This window comes from Lytechinus pictus, chromosome 1, assembly GCF_037042905.1.
Source record: "Lytechinus pictus isolate F3 Inbred chromosome 1, Lp3.0, whole genome shotgun sequence".
NCBI classification, from domain to species: domain Eukaryota; kingdom Metazoa; phylum Echinodermata; class Echinoidea; order Temnopleuroida; family Toxopneustidae; genus Lytechinus; species Lytechinus pictus.
The window spans coordinates 37499977-37522698 of NC_087245.1; the positions used below are offsets into that span (position 1 = coordinate 37499977).

Consider the following 22722-nt stretch of genomic DNA (forward strand, 5'->3'; position numbering starts at 1 on the left):
CGAGTTAATAATTGTACTGTCATTGTAATTTTTGGGCTTACTACTTTAAAGGCATAGTTTTTTGGTCCGAACTTTCTTTCACTTACATGTAGTTTTATCTTTTTATGTTTTTAATTTCCTAAGTTTCCTTTCAGCATACATTATGTATACTCTCTTGATAATGGTTCGGGATGTATTGCTTGAATTTGAAAAATATTTTTGCTAGATTAGTCGTGGAGGGTGGTTAACATAGAATTAAGTACAGTATGACTAAAAATTCCCAATAGTGCTTGATTCATGTTAGTAACATTTCACTGCATTGGTCAGATCTTGCTCTGGGATCCGCATCTCTGGATATTAATTGATGAGATTACGCATTAAATATCAGGTGCCGATTGGTATTCATATGCAGTTTTGATTCAGACATTACACTTCCTGGAACCCCCCCCCCCCCCCCCCCGATTTCATTTTTGCCTTTTCTCGTTGCAATCATTTCTTGGTGCCAAGTTCACTAGAAAGGGTATTTCACGTATTTGTCTTTTTGACATTCCAGTTTTTTACTCTCTCCTCCCAGGTGGTAATTAGAAATATATCTCACTATCTCTGTTCTGTTATGGTAACTCCCAAAGGAACTCAGGAAGATAGGTTTTTGCTTGCTGGTATAATGCCAAGCTGTTATATAACCAATTACATAAGAAACATTTTACGTCTAATCAGGCATAGTAGCTGATCTTATAGACGACACAAATTACTCTCAGGTCTTTTTATCAAAGTTAAGACATGGCAGAGAGGGATTTGAACTCACAACCTTGCGATCATGAGTCAAATGCTCTAACCACTAGACCACATGACCCATATGCGTCCTCTATCTCATGACCAAACTCTACATTTATCTCGGGTTGTTTATATATATATATATATATATATATATATATATGAAATGAACATCGAGATATAAGCCCATCCCACTATGTACATGTAGGTGGATTGAAAGTGTTTTCTAGCCTACAGGTATGGAACAGTCGCCATGGAAACAGATCATTGTCAACACAGTCCAGATGTTTAGAGTCTAGACTCTAACATCCCAGCAACAAATCATAACATGGATTAACAATTTGATTGATAAGACAGGGGTAATACAGGTTAGATTTACCAATAGTGGTAGTAAACTGTATAAAAGTAATTGTCTCTAGGGTCTTGCATTGGTTTTATTCTTAAAAAGTTAAGTTCATTGAATGACTGAACCATATAATTCAGTTTGACTTCATTTCAATTTGTTTTTTTTTTTCATTTTATTTATTTTCATATTTCTCATTTGACTTTTGTTTCACATAAAATAAACAGCAACAATAGCGCATAATATGAAATTAATAAAAAGTATACAAGTAACATATTGATACATTCAGTCAAGTTATTAAAGTCAAAGAAATATGATGGGACCTACATAAGAGCAAGCATTTAATAAAATAAGTAATTAATAAATGGTGGAAGGCAAATCAAATTTGATGACCTTATAAAACCAATTTTTTAGTTGGTGTGATATTAATTAAACAGGATATCTATTACAAAGTTAAGATTTAAACTTATATGAGATAGGATATTTTCAGGTTCTTTAAATCCCGTATAAAGCTTTGATAAAGCTTTGATAATGTGAATTATATTTTATAGTAACATCTAACATTCTAATCTTCGCAAAAATTCAGAGACCATTAGATTTTTATTCATCTTTCATCAAATAATATTTAGTGCCCTCTTTCATAATGGTTTTATTATTCTAATACCGAGTCTTCAAATTCTTATTCAAACTTCTTTTACAAGCTTAATGATTGTACATAAGGAAGCTACAGCAATATCCTAAAAATTCAGCCCATTCCATGATTAAAAAAATGGCATTCTTCTCGGATGCGTCCGGTTAGTAGCAGTAGTATTGTACCAATTAGAACCAAAACAGTTATTTTTATTTTGATTTGGTGGCTGAACCTTGTGTAAAATATCCTTATGCATCCAGGAATATACTTTTCATATTTCATCATCCACCCCATAACAGTTTTAGGACAAAGGCATTAATCATAAAACATAATAAATTTGAATAACACTTGTTAGGGAATTCTACATTTTATGACAGGCTTTTGAGATGATGAAGAATTCGTAAGGTAGTCAGAAGGCTTAGGGGTTGGTAGATTCAAGAGATATAAGACCCGAGATTGATCCTTTCCTTACCTGAGGGTATCAATGGGTTGGTTCAAGAGTCATGTTCACATTGCATGCTACAAGTGGTGTACAACCCCACTCCCATGTATTGCCCAGGGCCAAGAAAGTACATGTAGTACTGCCATGTGGTCTTGGTGTGACTTGCCTGAAACATGGCCATGGGGACATTCCTTTCGCACTGCACTTGTGATGCTTAACCTGGCAAGTTTTCATGCCTAAAAGAGGATGAAATTTGACATTTGATACAAAAGCAGAGCGATGAAAGTTTTTTGTTTCATGAGCGGAGTTCGTCACTGCAAGAGGAATTGCTTAAAGGTATAACCCAGCCTTATTTGGGGCAGGCGTGTTGATAATGTGATAATAAGATCCTTCATAGTTCTAGGGTCTTCAGGGAAGGGGGAACGGGGGAAGGAGGAGGGGGAAGGACGAGATCTTTATCAGTGTTCAGTCAGGACGTTACTCAAGATAGTCCCACCTCCTAACAATCAACATTGTCTTGGTTTGGTTATGGGAGCGAGGAATGCAACACAACATGTGTTCCATGTTTCACCACATGAACTCAATCTGCAGGCACAGACCCTGATTGAAACTTTGATCAACAAGCGGGTCTTCACACAAGACTAGCGCGTATAAAACTTGCTGTACACAAGTTATCGTAGGCTTTGCGTTCAGAACACCCAACTGGAGTGAAGGAGTTTGCACAGCAGACTAACATGAAGTTATGAACAACAAAAATGCTTGGATCTAACGGATGGATCATCCTCTGGATTTGGTCAAATATAATAATTTTCAAAATATTACCAAAGCCATGTCAAAGATAAGTCATGTGTGCCTGGCCAGAATACTCCCCAGGGAATGGAGATGGTGCACTCTATGTGTGGAAAAGCAATGGATCCTATATCCAGGGTAATAATACTTACAATGTAAAGCGCTTAGAAACCAATGTATGAAGCGCTATATAAATGTAACTATTATTATGAAGAAGCATTATGATTTTCTCTGATAATCAGAAGAAAGGATTTCAGTAGCTTACATTACATTGTTAGTGAAAAAACACAGACTATTTTGTTTCATAAAAATGCTCCCTAATTTTTCTTTTGATGGGAGGACATGTTGGTTTCACAAATTTATCATTGAGATATACATGTAGTCCATACTTTCGTTAAAATGAGCAAATTATATGAGGTGTTTTCTTATTTTGTTGCCGATCAAAGGGGGAAAGGTCGTAAAGAGTGAAATCATATATCTTACAATGTTAGTGGGAGGGTGACCTCACTATTAGCATTCTCCTCATTCAAATGCCCATAACTCTTATTATTTCATTCTCTCAAATTTTCAGTATTCTTTGATCTTTATATTTTCACACTACAACTTATTCCAAGGCTTTCATTCCCCTTCAAAGGCATTTTTCACAGGTCTGAAATGTGGTCTTACTTTTTGAGTATGAATGAGATCTAGTATGACCCATTGGTCCTGGGAGACCTGGATGCATGGGAAACAACCATTTCCTTCTCCAAAGATACTGGTCTGCGTCTGCCCTAACGAGGGCAGCAAACTGCTCGTTATTATCTCTCGCGATGGTGGAAGTGATTATGAAGATGGTGTTTTCTAAGACAGCAGAGCCGGTAATTTGAAACCGGTAGTTTTGTGTCACATGCCGTTAGAAGCTCTCTAGCGGTCCATAAAGAGATTATCGTGAAGAACAATCTCCTGGCCCTAGGGTTAACAAAATCTCAATTTTACCCCCCAAAAGATCAAGGTATGATGTTAAAGAAAGCACATTTACCAGGTATTTGTCCTAGCTTTGTGTTTTTATTGAAACATATAGCTAGATGGACAATATATTCATGAATTATATATATATATATATATATATATATATATATATATATATATACAAAAAAGAGAGATGGTAGAAGTATTGATTTAGATTAAAATTGGATTAAAATCATTATTTTTCATCAAGAAATAATATGGAAAGTGTAAGAGTGGCATCTGCTAGAATACTGTGATTCATCCAGTTGACGTTCATGTCATGCAGTATACGATTTTAAGAATGTAATCTCATGTAAACATGCCTTTTAACCCAGTCATGTGTATTACGTAACAGAATCCTTTACAGTACTGCAACTTTTACGGAAACAGTAAGATTTACATTAATGAGAAATGGTAATATTTACATTGGAAAAGCACTTGGAGCATGATTACACTGTATTCGTTTGATGGCATATGAAACTGTCTAAGTATCGCTAGATGTAATGTTGGAAAGCACATACAGGTTGTATATTCTTAAAATCCCTTTTCACTAGCACGTCAATTCTGGTCAGATCATCTACTGCCCTCTCTTGGGCTGAATTTGTCAGTCTGATTGAGAAGCTTAACCATGGAAAGAAAAGACGGACTTATGTTCACACAAAAAAATGAAGGCCTTAATTGCCATAGCAACTTATGTGTAGAACCCTGTTTTACAAAATGTACATTCAATGGTAATTTTTCCATCAATAGTTATCAGGAAAAAAATAATCGGCTGTTGAGCTCTGTTACACTGCTACTTACAGATCAGAGTTAATTTTGATGTCAAGTTTTATCGAACAGCAAGTGTATGATCTTTGCTATCTGAAAAACGACACTGCCACCAAACCTGGGCCTGTACTAGTTCTAGTCTTCAGCAGATCACAAACTACCTTCCTGTCTTTCAAGAAAGTGTTCCTAAGCCAAATTCCTTCTTTGAGTCGAGTATAACTGACAACAAGAATGATGTCAAGATGTGGAGCATTTCTCACCATAATACTGATTTACCTTGTAATTCCCTGTGCACTTTGACACATACAAATGTTCTCCCGGTGCTTCGGAGACAATGGGATGAATTGACATGATCTTTGGTTGATTTTAATAAGGACTAGCTGTCTCCAAAGCGTAATGATTGCCTCAAGGTTGTTTCCTGTCCACCTCAGAAACTTGAAGACACTCCTGGATCATGAACCAGGAAATAACAGCAATACCCTTTCTTCCAGGGTTGTATCCTTGTACATTCATGAAAGTTCTTTAAGGTTGTTCTGATCAAGGGTCATTTGAACTTTCGTTATCTTTGAGAATCAATTCTCAAGACCCCCATCCTCCAGCATCTACCATCCCTCTTTTAGCAAGTTTGGTGATTACTAAGTTTAATCACTGTTCCTTCAGGGGATATCATCATCTGTCAACGCTCATCCTGCCCGGTATAATGGCCAAACAATGACGGGCAGTGAATCGCTTTGTGAGATCATGCAACGCGATAGGTAACGGGGCTTTTGCGAATCATTCCCAATTTCCTCAACCAATAAACTTTGGAGCGAGCCATCTGACCGCAGGCAAAGTTACGTGCCCCTTGTATGCATGGAGACCTCCTGTTGTAGTCTTAATCCCATTTCCTTGGTTTTCCTTTTTGAAATTCTGCTCCTGTTCACTTTGTGGAACGGAGCATGTCTCCTCACGTTAGGTCAGTAAGGTTCTATTAGAGGTCTGTTGGTCCGATTGGTTCGTTTAGGGTGATGTTAATGCTTTAGTGGTCCTTATTGGTTGGTTAGGGTGATGTTAATCGTTCAGTGGTTCTCATTGGGTGGTTAAGTCCTCATTGAATGGTTTAGGACGCTGCTAATGGTTCAGTGGTCCTTATTTGTTGGTTTAGGGTGCTGTAAATGGTTCAGTGATCCTCATTGGTTGGTTTAGGGTGCAGTTAATGGTTCGATGGTCCTCATTGGTTGGTTTAGGGTGCTGTAAATGGTTCAGTGATCCTCATGGGTTGGGTGCTGTTAATGGTTCAGTGGCCCTGATTGGTTGGTTTAGGGTGCTGTAAATGGTTCAGTGATCCTCATTGGTTGGTTTAGGGTGCTGTTAATGGTTCGATGGTCCTCATTTGTTGGTTTAGGGTGCTGTAAATGGTTCAGTGGTCCTCATTGGTCGGGTTAGGATACTGTTAATGGTCCAGGGATCCTCATTGGTTGGCTAGAGTGATGTTAATGGTTTATGGTTTTTCTAGGCTGGTTTAGGGTGCCATTAATGGTTCAATGGTCCTCAATGCTTGGTTTTAGGGTGCGGTTAATGGTTCAGTGGTTCTCATTGGTTGGTTTGGGGTGCTCTTAATGGTTCAGTGGCCCTCATTGGAAGGTTTACAGTGCCATTAATGGTTTGGGGTCCTCAGTGGTAGCTTATGGTACTGTTAATTGTTCAGTAGTCCTCAATGGTTTGTATAGGATATGTTAATGGTTTGGTAGTCCTTGTTGGTTTGTATAGGATATGTTAATGTTTTGGTAGTCCTCTCTGGTTTGTATAGGATATGTTAATGGTTCGGTAGTCATTGTTGGTTGGTTTAGGGTGCTGTAAATGGTTTGGGGTTCCTCATAGGTAGATTACGGTGCTGTTAATTGTTCAGGACATATTTCTTAGTGGTGAGTTAAAGGGGTAATCCAGTCTGAAGTAAATATGATTTGAACAGATAAAGAAATATCAGACAAACAAAACACTGAAAATTTTATCAAAATCGGACAAGGAATAACAAAGTTATGACATTTTAAAGATTGGCATTTTCTGGTGAAACAGTTCTAGGTATGTCCTCATGAATATTCAATGGTCAAATTGATGATGTCATATATCCCCAGTCTTGATCTTTTGTATTTTATTATATGAAATTGGGTTTATTCAAGTTATTTGCTCCAAGAACTAAAAAACTGGATTGACAACTGATTTAGTGCATTAGATATTCATTGCTGCAACTTGTTTCATTATAAGGGAGACATATTATTCACACATGTATGAAATAATTTTTAAAAAATGATGATTTAATGTAATAACATACGAAAAAGGAAAGTGGGAATGTGACATCATCAGCCCACCTATAGTCAGACTGCAGGTCCCAAGAAAGTGGCTTCTTTCATCCAAGTGATATTCATGACTTGAGATGTTTTGCATATTTAATGAGCTTGATGCGGACCAAAACACCTCTTTTCATTGGGTCATTGCTGCTCTAATTATGCATCGAATTTCATGAATTTGGTACCATTGTAAAGAAGAAGAATCATTCTTTTAGGTCATGTGTTTGGATTTATTCAAAGATTTTGTAATATAGGTTAAAATTTTGATCTAAAATATGCTACAAAATAAATATTTTCACCTGACAAAAGCTGCTATTTTCACACTTTATTTTTGTTTGAGCCCAAATGATATTTATATCATGATAAAGCTGAATATGTATGCTTTGAAATGATATAGGTTTCAAAATAAGAATTGGTTTAATCGGGTCAAGATCACACTTTTCATTTGCCAAGTACATAAAGCAGCTTGAAAACAAGTATACTGCACTCTGATTGGTCAAAAAGACCACACAATGGCAAATTCCAACGGTTCCAGTGCCTGGGTTCGTGGGAAGGTCACACTTCCCATGTGGTAATCTCCTCAAATACCCCGCGCCTGTTGTTCTGTGAACCTTATCCAGCCAATCAGAACTCTGGATTTCATGCAAGTACAAAATTTCAGAAATCTCGTCTTGTACCTTGGTGGGAAAAGTGTGATCTTGACCCGATTAAAAGGTGCCGCATATCAAGAGTGGCATTGTGAGAAAGTACAGAAGTTCAGCTTTATGGTGATATAGATATCATTGAGGCTCAAAATAAAAAGTTTTGCACAATTTGCAAAAGAAAACAGAGGAAGAAAATTCAGTTTTGAGGCACAATTTCAGGCCAGAAATTTACTTATTTAACAAAATATTGTATACAAAATAAATGACCAATATGAAAGAGTAACGTTTACTCTATCTGATGGTGCAATAATATTTCATTTAACTTGAGGTTAAAACAGGTAAATTCTTAGAGAAAGAAAATCTCACGAATCACGAGATTTTGCAAGGAGGAGGATTCAGCCACGAGATGACTTGGATGAATCTGGCCTTTTTGCTCATTAGCATAGGGACCTGCGGTCTGACTGCCTAACGGATATTGATGACGATGTGTATACTGTTTTCACAAAATATTGTTAAACTTTAAAATTCAATAACTTTGTTATTTGTTATCCGATTTTGATGAAATTTTCGGCATTTTGCTCTGTGAATTTTACTCTATTTATTCACATATAAATATTTTCAACCCGGAGTATCCCTTCAAGGATGCTTTTATTCGTTCAGTGATCCTTACTTTTGGGTTAGGATGATGTTACTGGTACAATACTCCTGCTTATTTGATTTAGTCCTCTTGCTCATATTGCTCCAAATTAGACATATTATTGATTGCCTCACCCCACGTACAAACTTAAACCATTATACAATTAAATAACCCTGCTGTGTGCATTTTATCACCTATTTCATAACAAATGCTTGTTCACCATTTTTCTTTTATTTTCATTTCACACATTTTAATATGCATACTAATACATGGACTTGATGGACCCTCAAAAGTGGGCGGGGGGGGGGGGGGAGCTTGTAGCTGATTTTAGTAAAATACAGAACAATAGATCAAATCAATACCGAATTTCATGTTTTCTTATATCACATTTTTGTTCAGTTGCTTCATATTCGGCACCAGGTTTGTATAGCATTCCATACCTTCTCTTTTTTTTCATTTCCATACTCTTTCTATAATCTGTTGATAAACATGGCAGTCATACCAATACCAGTCCTAACAAACTATGTGTATCATTGTCATTTGAATGACATGGTCAGTTGGGGGGGGGTGGTGGAGTGACTGCAACGTCACTGACCTAGTAGAGATTGCTTTCTAATCATTTCATCTGTGTAGGACAAAATTGGAAAAAATATATATTGACAACACTTTTCTCTATGGAGAAGAATTTTTAACTTTTTTAGACAAGACCCAATTCTCTGCTATCTTGTAACAGTTTAGCAGAAATCAGCTAGTGTGTAATGGGAATGGTCAAAGCGATCTTGAGAGCTATCTGAAGTGGCCTTTCAAAGCAGTTTGGAAATCTACCTCATGATGTGGATTTCAAGACCACTTTGTCTCGTTAAGCTTGTTGAAGCGTAGATGAGGTTACAACTGGAGAATGTCTTACAAAGAGTTACGATTGATCCAATCAACCACAACTATGGATGTTCAACACCAAATTTGTTCAAAATATTTTTTAGATATGATGTATATTCATGCATTCATCGTTGTCTTGAAGACTCAGTGCGATTCCCTTTGTTTACTATAAGGACATTGTGCGAATTTCCTGTGGAAAAAATTGTGGTGTAGATGGATTTCCATACAGTTGAGATTGATTGGATCAATCGTAACTCTTTGTAAGACCGGGCCCTGGGGTCTAAGGAAGGTCTTCACCATTTAAATATCTTGGTGACCTTTGACACCAACTACATCATAGGGGTTGATAGAATATGCACTCTACCTTTCTTTGTTAATGAACACAAGCTCTCATCACATTTCATGACCATTATTCATACATTTTGATGGAAATGCAAAAAGTCTTGTTTTAGATGTACATGTGTAGTTAGAATGAAGATTCCAGAAGTTACCGAGGGCTGTATGTAGGGGAAAAATAGTCTAGTTGAATGCCTCTTAAAATTGCAATGCTTTCTGGCATTTTGAAGGTGAAAGTAGTCATCAATCATTCATTCACAAAAACCAGTAATTATATGGCTGTATCACCTCACAATAAAAATCATGATTATTGTTATCTGAAAGGTTAGACCGCACCTAAAGTGGCTGAAACACTAAGACAATAGCAAGCGAATGCTGGCATACATTTTTAGAAAGAGAATTAGACAAAACGAATACATAAGCATAGATTTTTAGTAAGCATGCTTTAGTTGGTATATCGATGAAATAGGAAACAAATTGATTGGAATTATGGTGGTGCAGTGATGCATGAAACAAGAAGGGTCTTTTGAGTTCTGGCAGTTGAAAATTTATTGGTTAGTGATATTTTCTTTAAAGTGGAATGCTTTGAAAATGATAAATAGATATGCCAAGCTTGTATATCTCTACTGTTCCTTTGTCTCCCTTGTTTTTCTTTCTCAATTTTCTTTTTCTCTTTTCTGTACGCTCTTTCTTTTTCTCTTTTCGGTACACTCTTTTATTTCTTTTCCTCTGTCTTCTTTTTTTAATGCTCTGAAAAGACCTCCCTATCTATATTTTTTCTCTTTCTCTATCTCTCTCTCTCTCTCCTCCCTTCTGTCTGTCTGTCTCTCTCCCCCTTCTTCATTCCAACCTTTCAAAAGTTTGAAATTAATAAATAAACGTCATTGAAACTTACCTTTCTCTCTGGCCCTCCTCTCCCACGCTATATCTCCCAGGATGCAGCTGACCCATCACAGGACCCTCCGTCGGGCCTGTCGCGACCTCCGTACGATGTCCAACCGACGCGACGGTACTGCTTCCGTAGCAACACTCACTCCGATAGGCACTCCAACGGTTGGAAGTCAAAGATCACACTCCCGCTCAAGGTAAATAAAAAGCCCGATGATGTTTGTAGTGTGGCCGAGTGTTCTAACATGTCTACCTCACAAATCAGTCAGAAACAAGCAAACTCATATTATATTGAACTAAACTCAAAAATAAAGATGTTGACCAAAATGAAGTCTCGTAGTGCTCTGATTTATTGGTCTGCAATGCAGACCTCACTAGGCATTGCCTTCACAAATAATACATTCAAATATATTCAAAAATAATGTCACATGATAAATTCAACCAATAGAGAAACAGAGAATGGGAGAACCCAGAAAAGTGGAGGAACCAAGGGTGAAAGGTGAACCAATGAGGATGAGGTAAGATGATATGAATGAAGAAGAATGTTCTGAATGTAAATGAGAAAATAACAATAGAAACATGTGAAGCTGTATGGAGTTGGAATGGCAATGGAATGATGTGATGAAGAAACTAAGGAATGAGAGAAACGGGTGTGTGACAGAGGCATAGAAATGGTAGTGAAGAGAAGTATGGAAAGCAAAGTGTGAAATAAACAATTATATTAAATAAGGCAAAATTCAACTCTTACATAAACTTCCTTCTTCGCTAAAAAATGTCCTCATTTTTATAAGTTTCATATTGATACATATTTGTCAAAAGTAGTTTTCCAAAAACTTTGGATTAAAAAAATTGAGGATGAGTACTTTCTTTGATGAAGGAAATCCATAAATATATATATTTTTAAGCATTATCTGCAACTTTTGCAACTGTCAGTAAAACAATTTTTTTTTTTTTTTTTTTTGATAATTTGAAATTTTCCAAAATAAAATTATCCAGAAAGAACATTAATCATTTTTTTCTTATTTTACAAATGAAAACGTTTTACTTGTTTATTTGAACAAAATATAAGATCAATGAATGTTGTTCTTCTGTCAGTTGCAATAGAAATACAAGAACATGAATTACATCTGTATTTCTTTCATTTCAATAAATGCAAATCTTTAAACATAAATTTATATATACATGGCAAAGTTGTTTAGTCCCTTTTCAATATACATGTTGCTAACACAGCAAGAAATAAAACATTTTTTTTTTTTTTTTTGCCTGTGTTCTATAAAGCACAATATACAGTAATCTGTACAATAACGAGAACTGAATAATATCAAAGTATTCTTTTTATACAAATATTTTCTTTTGCGGATTTAAAATGAAATCCTCAGATCACTAAATTGACTTTATCTCTTTTTTTTTTTTTTTTTTTTTAAAGAAAATTCAGAAATATGTTTGAATGTGCTTAAATATGAAAAGAAAACATACATAATACTGAACTTTTCTTTTCTGTTAAATAAACTACATCACATGATCTTTTATTTGGAAAATTTCAAAATGAAAGAAAATATCAGTTTCTATTAAACTTTTGAACTGTTTTTGTTATTGTTCGCAAAATTACAATTTGAATAACTTGGTTCTTTAAAAACACTAACTTCTAAAAGTATTGAACTGCATCAACTTGTACAATCTGTAATTGATAACCTAGTATAAAAGTGAAAAAAAGACAATTTTTGTTACATCCTTGTATATCAAAATCGTCCAATATTTTTGTACATGTAACAGATGACTTGGTACAATGTATACAAGCAAAATACCTAATTTCCGTACTGTGCAGGGAAAAAATTAGCCCGTTGTGTAATAAGAGCATAAAATGGTTTTGTAATAGTATGAAAATATTGAGGCATTTATGAAAATACATGATACACATGCAATTAATTCAAATGTCACATAATATAACATGAAAAATAGCACAAATTTCAAACGATTGCTCGATCAAAATTTTTTTAAAATATTCAACGCTCCGAAAATGTTCTTACAGTTCGGTTGAGATATTTGCTGATTTAGTAGTTGATCTTAATTGATGATTATTTTCTATTAAAATTATATTACTTTTGAATGTTGTTCTAGAAATAGAATATATTTGTTGATTCTTGTTACAACATTTCACTATCTTCTTTCTTCTTGGAAAAAGTTCCTTGGTGTTCAAATTTCTATATCATCGCGACGTTGACTGTTGAAGATTACGTTTTCAAATAAGTTCAGTCTCTTGAATATTTTGATGCTTGATATTTCTTCAAAAAAGTTTAAAATGTTCCAGTTCGAAGATTGAAGCATGGGAATCATTTAATTTTGGATGATTTTGTTGAATTTACTCTCATTGTTGCTATTTCTTTGAAAGGTTAAAATTGTAAATGTAAAAGCTGAAATCAATAAATTCACATTATCATTTTTCAACCTCGCAAAATCTTTTTGGTATTTTTACTCTTCTTCCATAACGCGTAGTTGTGATGTTCTCATCTGGTGGACGTCCATGGGGTTGAGTTTGAGGGGCATTATGGTGTCTGACATCGGATGGACCTGGGGTTTGGTTAGGAAGACCTGGTGTGCGTTCATCAGAGGGGTTTGGTAGTAGTTGGTCATCTGACTGATTCCGGTCAGTTCTACGAACTTCTCGCCTCGGCTGGATGGGCTCTGACCATGATGGTTGGTCAGATGCAGACTGGGGGTGAACATCTGGCGATGACAATTCTGACCATGAAGATTGGTCAGATGAAGGAGGATGTTGGGCATCAGGTGTAGAGCGAGACTGCCCTGACCATGAAGGTTGGTCAGATGAAGGAGGACGTTGGGCATCAGGTGTAGAGGCAGACTGCCCTGACCATGATGGTTGGCCAGTATCTGTCGTCAGTTGTGGTTTGGTAGTTGACCATTCGATGAAGGAAGTTTGAGGATGAGATTGAAAACTTGAAGGAGGTTTTGAGTTTGAAGGAGGTTTTGAATTTGAAGGAGGGATGGTTGGATGAGTTCCACCTTCTTTACTAGACTCAGGTTGTTGAGGTAGTTTCGATCTGAAGAGCTTCAGTCTGTTATGATGCACTACCTTCTGTATTCTCTGATTATGGATGTCTTCAATACGATAGTTCAAACCATCTTCTGAGGAAGACATAATGGAAAATGGTCCGGTCCAGTTTGGTTGTAGCTTGTGTCTGGCATTTGCTGGGTCATGAAGCCAAACTAAGTCTCCAACAGAGTACTTGATGGTACGAGTCTTCATGTCATAACCTACTTTCTGCTGCTTTTGGGCAAGTTCAGATTTTTGCTTGGCATAATGAAATGCTTTCTTAAGACGTTGTTGGAGATCCATAACATACTGTTCTGGTGAGGTAGTATGTTGCTGTCCTGGAACTGGACATGTTATGTTCACTGGAACTCGAGCTTCTCTTCCATGAAGAAGGAAGTAGGGACTAAGTCCTGTTGTGGAGTGGACACTTGAGTTGTATGCAAGTTGTAGTTGAGGGAGGTGAGAATCCCAATCTCCACGTTTGTCAGCGACATATCGTGCTAATTGTTCTTTGATCACACGATTTGCTCGTTCGACCATTCCAGCACCTTGAGGATGGTAAGGCGAAGATCTGGATTTGCGAATTCCAAGTTTCTCGCAAAGTTGTTGTACGAGCCTTGACTCAAACTGTCGACCTTGGTCAGTGTGCAGAGTTTCTGGCACACCATGCTCTGTGACGTAGTCTTCGAAGATGTGCTTGGCGACCGTCTCGGCAGTTTGGTTCCTCATAGGGTAGATGTTGACATATTTTGTGAAGTGGTCGATGATGACTAGTATGTAGCGATATCCACGGCGAGAAATAGGGAGTTCAGCGATGTCGGCGAAGATCATCTGAAAAGGGTGATCAGTCGTTATACTTCGTAATGGGGCTTTGTGTTTTGGATTTGGTGACCTGAACGACTCGCATGCCATACAAGTAGAACAATGGTTGGTAATATCTCGTCTCATGAATGGCCAATAACATGTGGCTTCTGCTCGATGAAGTGTGCGCTGAATTCCGAAATGGCCTGATGAAGGATGTCCATGGAGTTCTTCGAGTACTTTAGGAATGAGCTTTTGAGGTATGACTGGTTGAAGTATTGTTGTGCCAAGTCTATCATATTTCATACGATAGAGTATGTTTCCCTTAATTGTCAGACGAGGGTATTCCCAGAGTAGTCGTCTCGTACGGGGATTGAAGCGACGTATTTCTCTGACAGATGGTCGATATCCCAACTTGACATACTCCATGACTTGGTTGATGTCTGGGTCTTTTTCTTGGCGTTCTTGCAACTCAGATTGCTGATCGGCTAGAATGAAATTTTCTGGTTGCGTCTGGTTAGTACTTTGGGACTTGTGTTCAGTCGATCCTTGAGTAGTGTAAGACTTCATAGTAGACCTTGTGTGAACTACATTACAACTGGTTTGGTCTTGATGTAGGAGATTGGTTTGGTTATCTCTTGAGTGGTTGTGTGGACGTCGAGAGAGTGCGTCAGCATTCTGATTGGAGCGTCCCTTGCGATGTATGATCTTGAAGGAATAGGCATCCAATTCTACTATCCAGCGTGCACGTCTACCAGTTGCATCGTCTTGGATTGGTACTTTCATGTATCCTAGAAGTGGTTGGTGGTCTGTGTATACTGAGAAAGGCTGGCCTCTAAGATAGTGGCGGAAGTGTCGTACAGCTGCGACAATGGCCCACAATTCTCGATCATATGTAGACCATCTCTTCTGACTTTCTGATAGTTTGTGGCTGTAGTAGGCTATGACGTGTTCTCTTCCATCTTGGACTTGGGAGAGAATAGCTCCAACAGCATCACTAGAAGCATCTGTGGCTATGTTGAATGTCTTGTTGAAGTTAGGAAATGCTAGTATGGGTGGATTGGTAAGTGCCATTTTCAGTTTGATGAAGGCGTTTTCACAGTCGGCATTCCAGACGAATTGCGTTCCTTTGTGCGTCAGATTGGTAAGAGGTGTGGAAACTTGGGCAAAGCCTGGAATAAATCGACGATAGAATGAAGCAAGGCCTAAGAATGATCTGATTTGTGAAGGATTCTTGGGTCTTGGCCATGCTGCAACCTTGGCTGTGTTGTTTGGATCTGGAAGCACTCCTTGTGTACCAATTACATAGCCTAGATAGGTGACTTTCTTCTGTAGAAATTGGCATTTGGTAGGTTTCAACTTCAATCCGGCGTCTTTGAAGCGCTGGAGGACTTCTTGGAGGTTTTGGAGATGTTCTTCAAAGCTTCTACCCATCACAATACAGTCGTCGAGGTATATGAGACAAGTCGACCAATGCAGACCATGTAAGACAGATTCCATAAGACGCTGAAATGTCATTGGTGCATTTACTAAGCCGAATGGCATGACATTAAAATGATATAAGCCAGTACCGGTGGTAAAGGCTGTCTTCTCTTTACTTTCTGGGTCAAGTCTAATCTGCCAATACCCGCTTGAAAGATCCATGACACTGAAGTAGGATGACGAAGAGAGGGCGTCAACAGAATCATCTTGACGAGGTATCGGGTGAGAGTCTCTGATGGTGACGGCATTGAGAGCTCTGTAATCGACACAGAATCTGTATGTGTTGTCCTTTTTCTTTACCATCACTATAGGACTCGACCAAGGACTGTGGCTTTCTTTGATAATTCCACGTTCAAGAAGATCATCTACCTGTCTCTGAATTTCACATCGCATGGTAGGTGATGTGCGATAAGCTCTTTGACGGATGGGTGTGTCACTCGTTGTGGTTATCTTGTGGTAGACATCAGCCTGTCCTATATCGTCTTGAGATGAGCTAAACACATCAGCATAGGAATTTAGAACTTGCTTGGTCTTGTCATACTGTTCCTTGGTAAGGTCTGATTTGGAAAGCATGTCATCTACTGGTAAGATTGGTTTTGCCTCTTGGGTAGCTGCAATCACCTTATCGAAGATCTTGTATTCTTCTTCTGGATCACTGGTCAGTGAGTGGAAGTGACCAAGGGTGGTGTTCACTGTAAGATCAACCTTTTCTTGAGATGTATTGACCAGTCTAACAAGGATGAGACCGTCTTGGGCTGTGTTCACTGATCTGGCACCAGCTACAGGATGATATTCTTGTAATGTTGGCTCAAAGATACCATCATATCCTTGCGGGATAAGGTCTGGTTGTTGAGGTTCTAGTCTGCCTTGGACATGTATCTCACTCATTGCTGGTATAGAGACTTGTCCTACCAGTGTAACATTGCACTTGAAAGGGGCTTGGTAACGGTGCTTGTCGACTAGAGGTATCGTTACTCCTGGCATGGTGAACGTAGTAGTGGAGAGTACTGCGTCGTTTCTCCAAAAGAAATCCCAACCTATGATGACAGGGTGGCTTATTCCTCTGGCAACCATGAACGTATGTCGTCGTGAAGTATTACCAAGATGTAGGATGATGTCAATGGTACCGATGATGTCTAGAAGCTGTTTGGTGACAGACGTTGCTGCAATAGTGGATTTCACTAGAGGGCTTCTCTGAGACTTTGGTATTGAGTCATAGAAATCACTGCTGACAAGGGAGGTGTATGATCCGCAGTCTAAATACGCCAAGACATATGTGTTGTCTAGGATTACGGGGATGAAGGGTGGTTGTTGCAGCAAACACTCAGATTCATTTTCTTTGTTTATTTGGGCCGTAGTTGTGGGAGTTGATGAGTGACCCGCATCACCAACTAGAGGTAGTTTCCCTGGTAAGTTCTATCGGCTTGGTCGTTGAAGCGAACATTCCGTTGCCTTCTGGGTGGAGTAGGGGGACGTCTACTCGGCATATCTGGTCTGAAGGAGGATGACTGTGAGTGCGACGAGTATCTTGTCGGACTGGATGAGGGCGACGAGAAATTCCTTCTAGGTGAGTCTGATCGATGGAGGGAGGAATCATGATAAGAATGGGGATATGATCTATGTCGTGATCTCTCTTGCTGGTAAGTATGCCTATCGTGGTAGTACCCATATCTTGTCGGACTAGATGAGGGTGAACGATGTCCATGATATGGCCTTTCATCACGACGGGAGTATCTAGTCGGACTTGAGTATGCTGACCGACGATAGTATGATCTATCATCACCACGTGAGTACCTATTTGGACTTGAGTATGGTGACTGATGATAATTTCTGTCATGTGGTCTTTTCTCGAAGGAGGAAGGAGATCTTGAGCGACCTGACATCGTGAGTGTTTCAATCTTTTCCTCTAGGGAGGCAATACGCTGCATGAGTGCATCGTTTGAGTTTTCAGACTTGGATGTAGCAGCCACTTGAATCTGAGTACTATCAGACTGACCCAAAAGTGTTGCTTGTTCTATGCGAACTGCAGTATTAACGGCTTGATTGAAAGATTTGACACCGTGTTCATATAGCTTTCTCCTCAGCTGTAAGTCTAAGCCTGCCATGAAGCGACGAAACTTCTCTCCATCTTGAGCTTCCTCATCGTACTTGGGAAAAGCTTCACCAACTAACGTTGAAATAGCTGCTGCAAATACTTCAATAGGTTCTAGGTGCTGTCTAGTCCGTGCAGTAACACAAGAACGGAAGTTTGTTAGGTATGTTTTTCTGCCAAATATTTCTGAAAGAATTGTCTTTACTTTCTCAAAGTCTCTCTTATCAGAATCAGGAATATTTTCCCAGACAGTAAATGCTGAACCTGAAAGTCTGGAAGGAAGCAAGCTATGTTTCTGAGCATTACTACTGCCTACTGAGTCAACTGCAACTTCAAATCTTTTCACCCATTGGTGAAAATCTTGACCTTCTCCAGTGAAAGTCTCTGGTAATTCAAGGCGAAACATTGCCATGATGAATTAAGACTACCAGACAATGCTGTACAAGTTCATGTAAATGAAGAAGGGCGATCAACTTTCATTAACAGCATAAAAGTGTCTTAATGAAGGAGGGAGCTTACTAATAATGCAAAGGATGAAAATACTATCTCATAAGTTGTATACTAATAAATAACTTGAGAATAAATGATGAAGGATGACATCAAATATATATGATATCTGACAAAATGGTGGTAGACTTACTCAAATATGTAGACAAATTTACTCTGCTAAAATTCAAGATGAAGGGAGAAATCAAGACTTGAAGCAAGTTGCAAAATGCTTGAAGTACTAAACCCACGATGAGTAGTATATTGAAGTCTATGCACATGAAGTAGGAGGCAAATAGCTTTACTGAAGGAGGAAGAGCTAACATGTCAGTTGAAACAGGGTGAAATTAGCTTGGTAGGGCTATCACTGGCTGCAAACTCTGCCTGAAGTTAGGGAGACACCGCTGCTACCAGTTTGTAGTGTGGCCGAGTGTTCTAACATGTCTACCTCACAAATCAGTCAGAAACAAGCAAACTCATATTATATTGAACTAAACTCAAAAATAAAGATGTTGACCAAAATGAAGTCTCGTAGTGCTCTGATTTATTGGTCTGCAATGCAGACCTCACTAGGCATTGCCTTCACAAATAATACATTCAAATATATTCAAAAATAATGTCACATGATAAATTCAACCAATAGAGAAACAGAGAATGGGAGAACCCAGAAAAGTGGAGGAACCAAGGGTGAAAGGTGAACCAATGAGGATGAGGTAAGATGATATGAATGAAGAAGAATGTTCTGAATGTAAATGAGAAAATAACAATAGAAACATGTGAAGCTGTATGGAGTTGGAATGGCAATGGAATGATGTGATGAAGAAACTAAGGAATGAGAGAAACGGGTGTGTGACAGAGGCATAGAAATGGTAGTGAAGAGAAGTATGGAAAGCAAAGTGTGAAATAAACAATTATATTAAATAAGGCAAAATTCAACTCTTACATTATTTTAAATTGTGATGATGTTCAATCAAATTCAATAAGAATTTGTTATCTATCCTTCCACAATTTTTGTTGATTTTGCTAGAGAGTATGATATGAATGATTGTTCAAGTTGAACATTGTTTTCCTTCTGTGATGTAGACTTCCTTCGCATTTTATTCATTGATTCCTCTGTCTTCTGGGTCAGTGATCCTTCTGATCCTAAGACAGTCCTTCGTCTGTATCTTATGATCCAATTCCACTCTAATTCCTGTTCAAAAATTCCCTTTCCTGTGTGATGAGTGTCGCACAACCATCTCAGTCAGTCCTTTTTGAAAATTTTCTGCTCGAAAAATTATTCCAGATCCTGTTTCCGTTTCATCCCTTTTTTTGACCTAAATTTATTAGAAGATACAATCTATTATCTCTTAGGAACGCACATAGGATTATTGATTATGAATTTCCAATTTATACCAATATCGTTGATTATAACATCATTAACAACAACATGCTTTACCTTTTTAGAAAATATTAGAGATGATGATATAACAGTATGATATATCTTTAAGTGATAGTGCAAATTTATGTTTCCAAAAGATTTACTTGTATTTGGATTATTAAAGGTTTCAATTGAAACTGCATGACAGGTCTATACTTCAAAGCATCCAGTATGGCTTGATCAGGGAATTATGGCATAAATGGATGTATGATATATCCTTGATCATCTATTAATGATCATGACCTGAGGAAATTCCTGATCTTCAATAAGTAGCAAATCAAGGAGCAACGTAGCAAATCTTTTCACCCTTGGGAAGAGAGAAGCAAGCTATGTAGCCTATGGTTTTGATCCCTTTTTATCTGCAAATGATCCAAATGAGATTTAAGTTCAGGTCTTTGTTCGCTCCAGATATGTGTTGTCAGGTCATAGTCCCATACCTGTTTGGTTATGCTGTAATTTTTTGCAGGTCATGTTGTTAGGGGATTTGTAATATATTTCATATCTTGTAATATAAATTTAGTAGTAAAGTTTTATACAGTGTTGTCATTACAGGAGATAACATCTATCACATATCTTTTGCCATTTCACATCAATAATTGAAATATTGAAATAAAAAATGCAAAATCATAATTTCATGTATAGTGATGTAAGATATAAAATAAGGAAGAATGCAGTCTAGCCAACTCTAGCCTAGCCATAGATCATTTTTCAGTTCATAAAATTGATTTGAAAATATATCCTGAAGATGTAATAATTGGGATGCCATGAATGAGGTAGTTTCTCATCAATTATTCCATATAACATTTGTGTGAAACTAATTCATGATGATCGCCACTCTTATCAAGCCATATGATGCAAGATCATCTTGACAGAAGAAAAAAAATTATTTAATTGATATTAATAAAAGTCAAAATTGATTTCAGTGGTGAATGTGCTCTCACTGCTCTGACATGTGAAAGAATCTATCAAAAATTCAATGAGATATTCAAGGAATATAACCCACCGTGATACCATATTAAAACCATATTACAGCTATATCACTTCATGTCTGCATTGCATTTTTGCCCAAAGCTGAATGTTACGGGTTGCGCTATTGGTTGATGTCCTGGAATAATGTCCTGAAACTATGTCCCTGTCCATGGAAATATTATAGTTTAGTTTAGTTTACTCCAACGATGTCGTAGGACTGAGCCTGTTCATCGATCAAAGTAGAATGTCTATTGCTGCTCTCCTTCAGACAAAATTAGATGCACTACTTATGTTGGCAGGGAGGGGTGGCAGGGGTATCGTAGACAGCAAACAAATTCCATGAAAAACACACGAAAATCAATCAAAATCATAGGCAATCTTCTCCCAATGCTTATCCGGTCTATTCTTACATGCAATCATGAATGCAGTTTTCAGTTCCTGATGTATTTCATTGTTGCTTCAGCCACCCAAAGTAGAAATTCTGTAATTGAAAAAAAAGGTCTACACAAGTTATTATACTGAGTGATGGATAGTAATAAATTTAGAAATACAATTAAAGAGATTCAGAATTTGCATTCAACCTTTTTGTGTGGGAATGATGAAAATGGGAATAGTGACCTTTCAATTTCTTTCTTATCATTTTAGGAACTTATATTACATAGGAAGAATATTCGTATAGTAATAGTTCCACTGCAAAAAATTGCATCTGAGATGCCCTTACCATCAAACTTTCCCCAAAAATTTTAGCTGGAACATTGAACTAAACATTTATATATCATCCCATATATACATTTTTGGGAGTGAATGTGCCTTGAAGCAGGTTGTAGGGTTGAAGAAAATTATATGTTTGGAGTTGAAAATAAATGAAGTTCTAAATCATCAAACTGAAGGGGAATGAAGCAGACGCAAAATGAAGAGAACTTAAACCGAAGGAGTCTGGTTGTACACTGTTTAATATCTGGGCTATTTTGCCTCAGCTTAACTTTGGATCACAGTATAATTTACATAAATATTTAAATTAGAAATAACAACCAATCAAACTAAAGAAAATGGAAGGATCGAACTAAAATGTAAGAACCCAATTCATAAGATAAACCAATAAGGAATGAGATGAGATGACAAAGATGTCTGGTGATTATGTAATAATGGAAGTAGAAACTAAGGAGTCAGGTGAGGGATGGAATGAGTGGAACACCAGTCCTGAAGAGAGAATAGAGAAGGAATGAAGATGACAAGAGAAACACAGGAAAGGCATTCAGAGTAGAATGAATGAATGACAACTGAATATCATTAAACTCAAATAACCTAAGTCCAGACTGCAAGGGCAGTACTGAAAAGAAATGCAAATGAACTTAAGTCTAGACAGAACAGAAATGTAAAACACCTGAAGAAAACACAAGTCAAAGGAAATAAACAAAATAGGTAAATGACAAATTAACAATCCCACAAGAACAAAGTCAATTTCTTATCAATCTATAAATCCTGTAAATATACCATAATGAAACATATTCATTTATATATATAGGCCTACTGTATACGAGTATTACCTCACACAATATTTTAAATGAATCAAACATATATCATTACATACAGAACAATACTTTCCCTAGAAATTGTCACCGAACTCCTATACAGAATGAAAAGGGAACATCGCATAAAATCTGACCAACGAAAGTAACTGATTTTGTATCTACTTGAATATAAAGCTAAAAGAATCTAGGTATTGGAAATCATTTTATTGAGGGTTGCTTTTAAACCCATCGTATCCCAAGCCTATCATGTGAGCACTTGTTACAAACAAAATATGGTATCGCTCAGGACTGATAGGATTAACATTATAGGTGACAGGAAAGGAGGGAAGCCTTGGAAATATATTAGAGATAAAAACAAACAGGGCCCTGTCTTACAAAGGGTTGCAATCGATCCATTCAATCACAACTATGGACGGCCAGCAACGTCAACATCTATTATGCATGTTCGTTCAAAATATTTTCTAGCC

The 22722-nt window shown here is 37.4% G+C and overlaps 1 protein-coding gene across 1 annotated transcript in view; it reads left to right on the plus strand.

Moving 5' to 3' along the window:
• The window catches only part of LOC129283321 (epsilon-sarcoglycan-like), a 29915-nt gene extending 17958 nt beyond the window's left edge, over positions 1 to 11957 (plus strand). Inside the window, exons 6-7 of the mRNA XM_064104542.1 lie at positions 8721 to 8741; positions 10469 to 11957. Coding sequence (XP_063960612.1) covers positions 8721 to 8741; positions 10469 to 10622 — 175 coding nt within the window. The 3' untranslated portion in view covers positions 10623 to 11957. The remainder of the gene's footprint in view (positions 1 to 8720; positions 8742 to 10468) is intronic.
• Positions 11958 to 22722: the final 10765 nt, after the last annotated feature.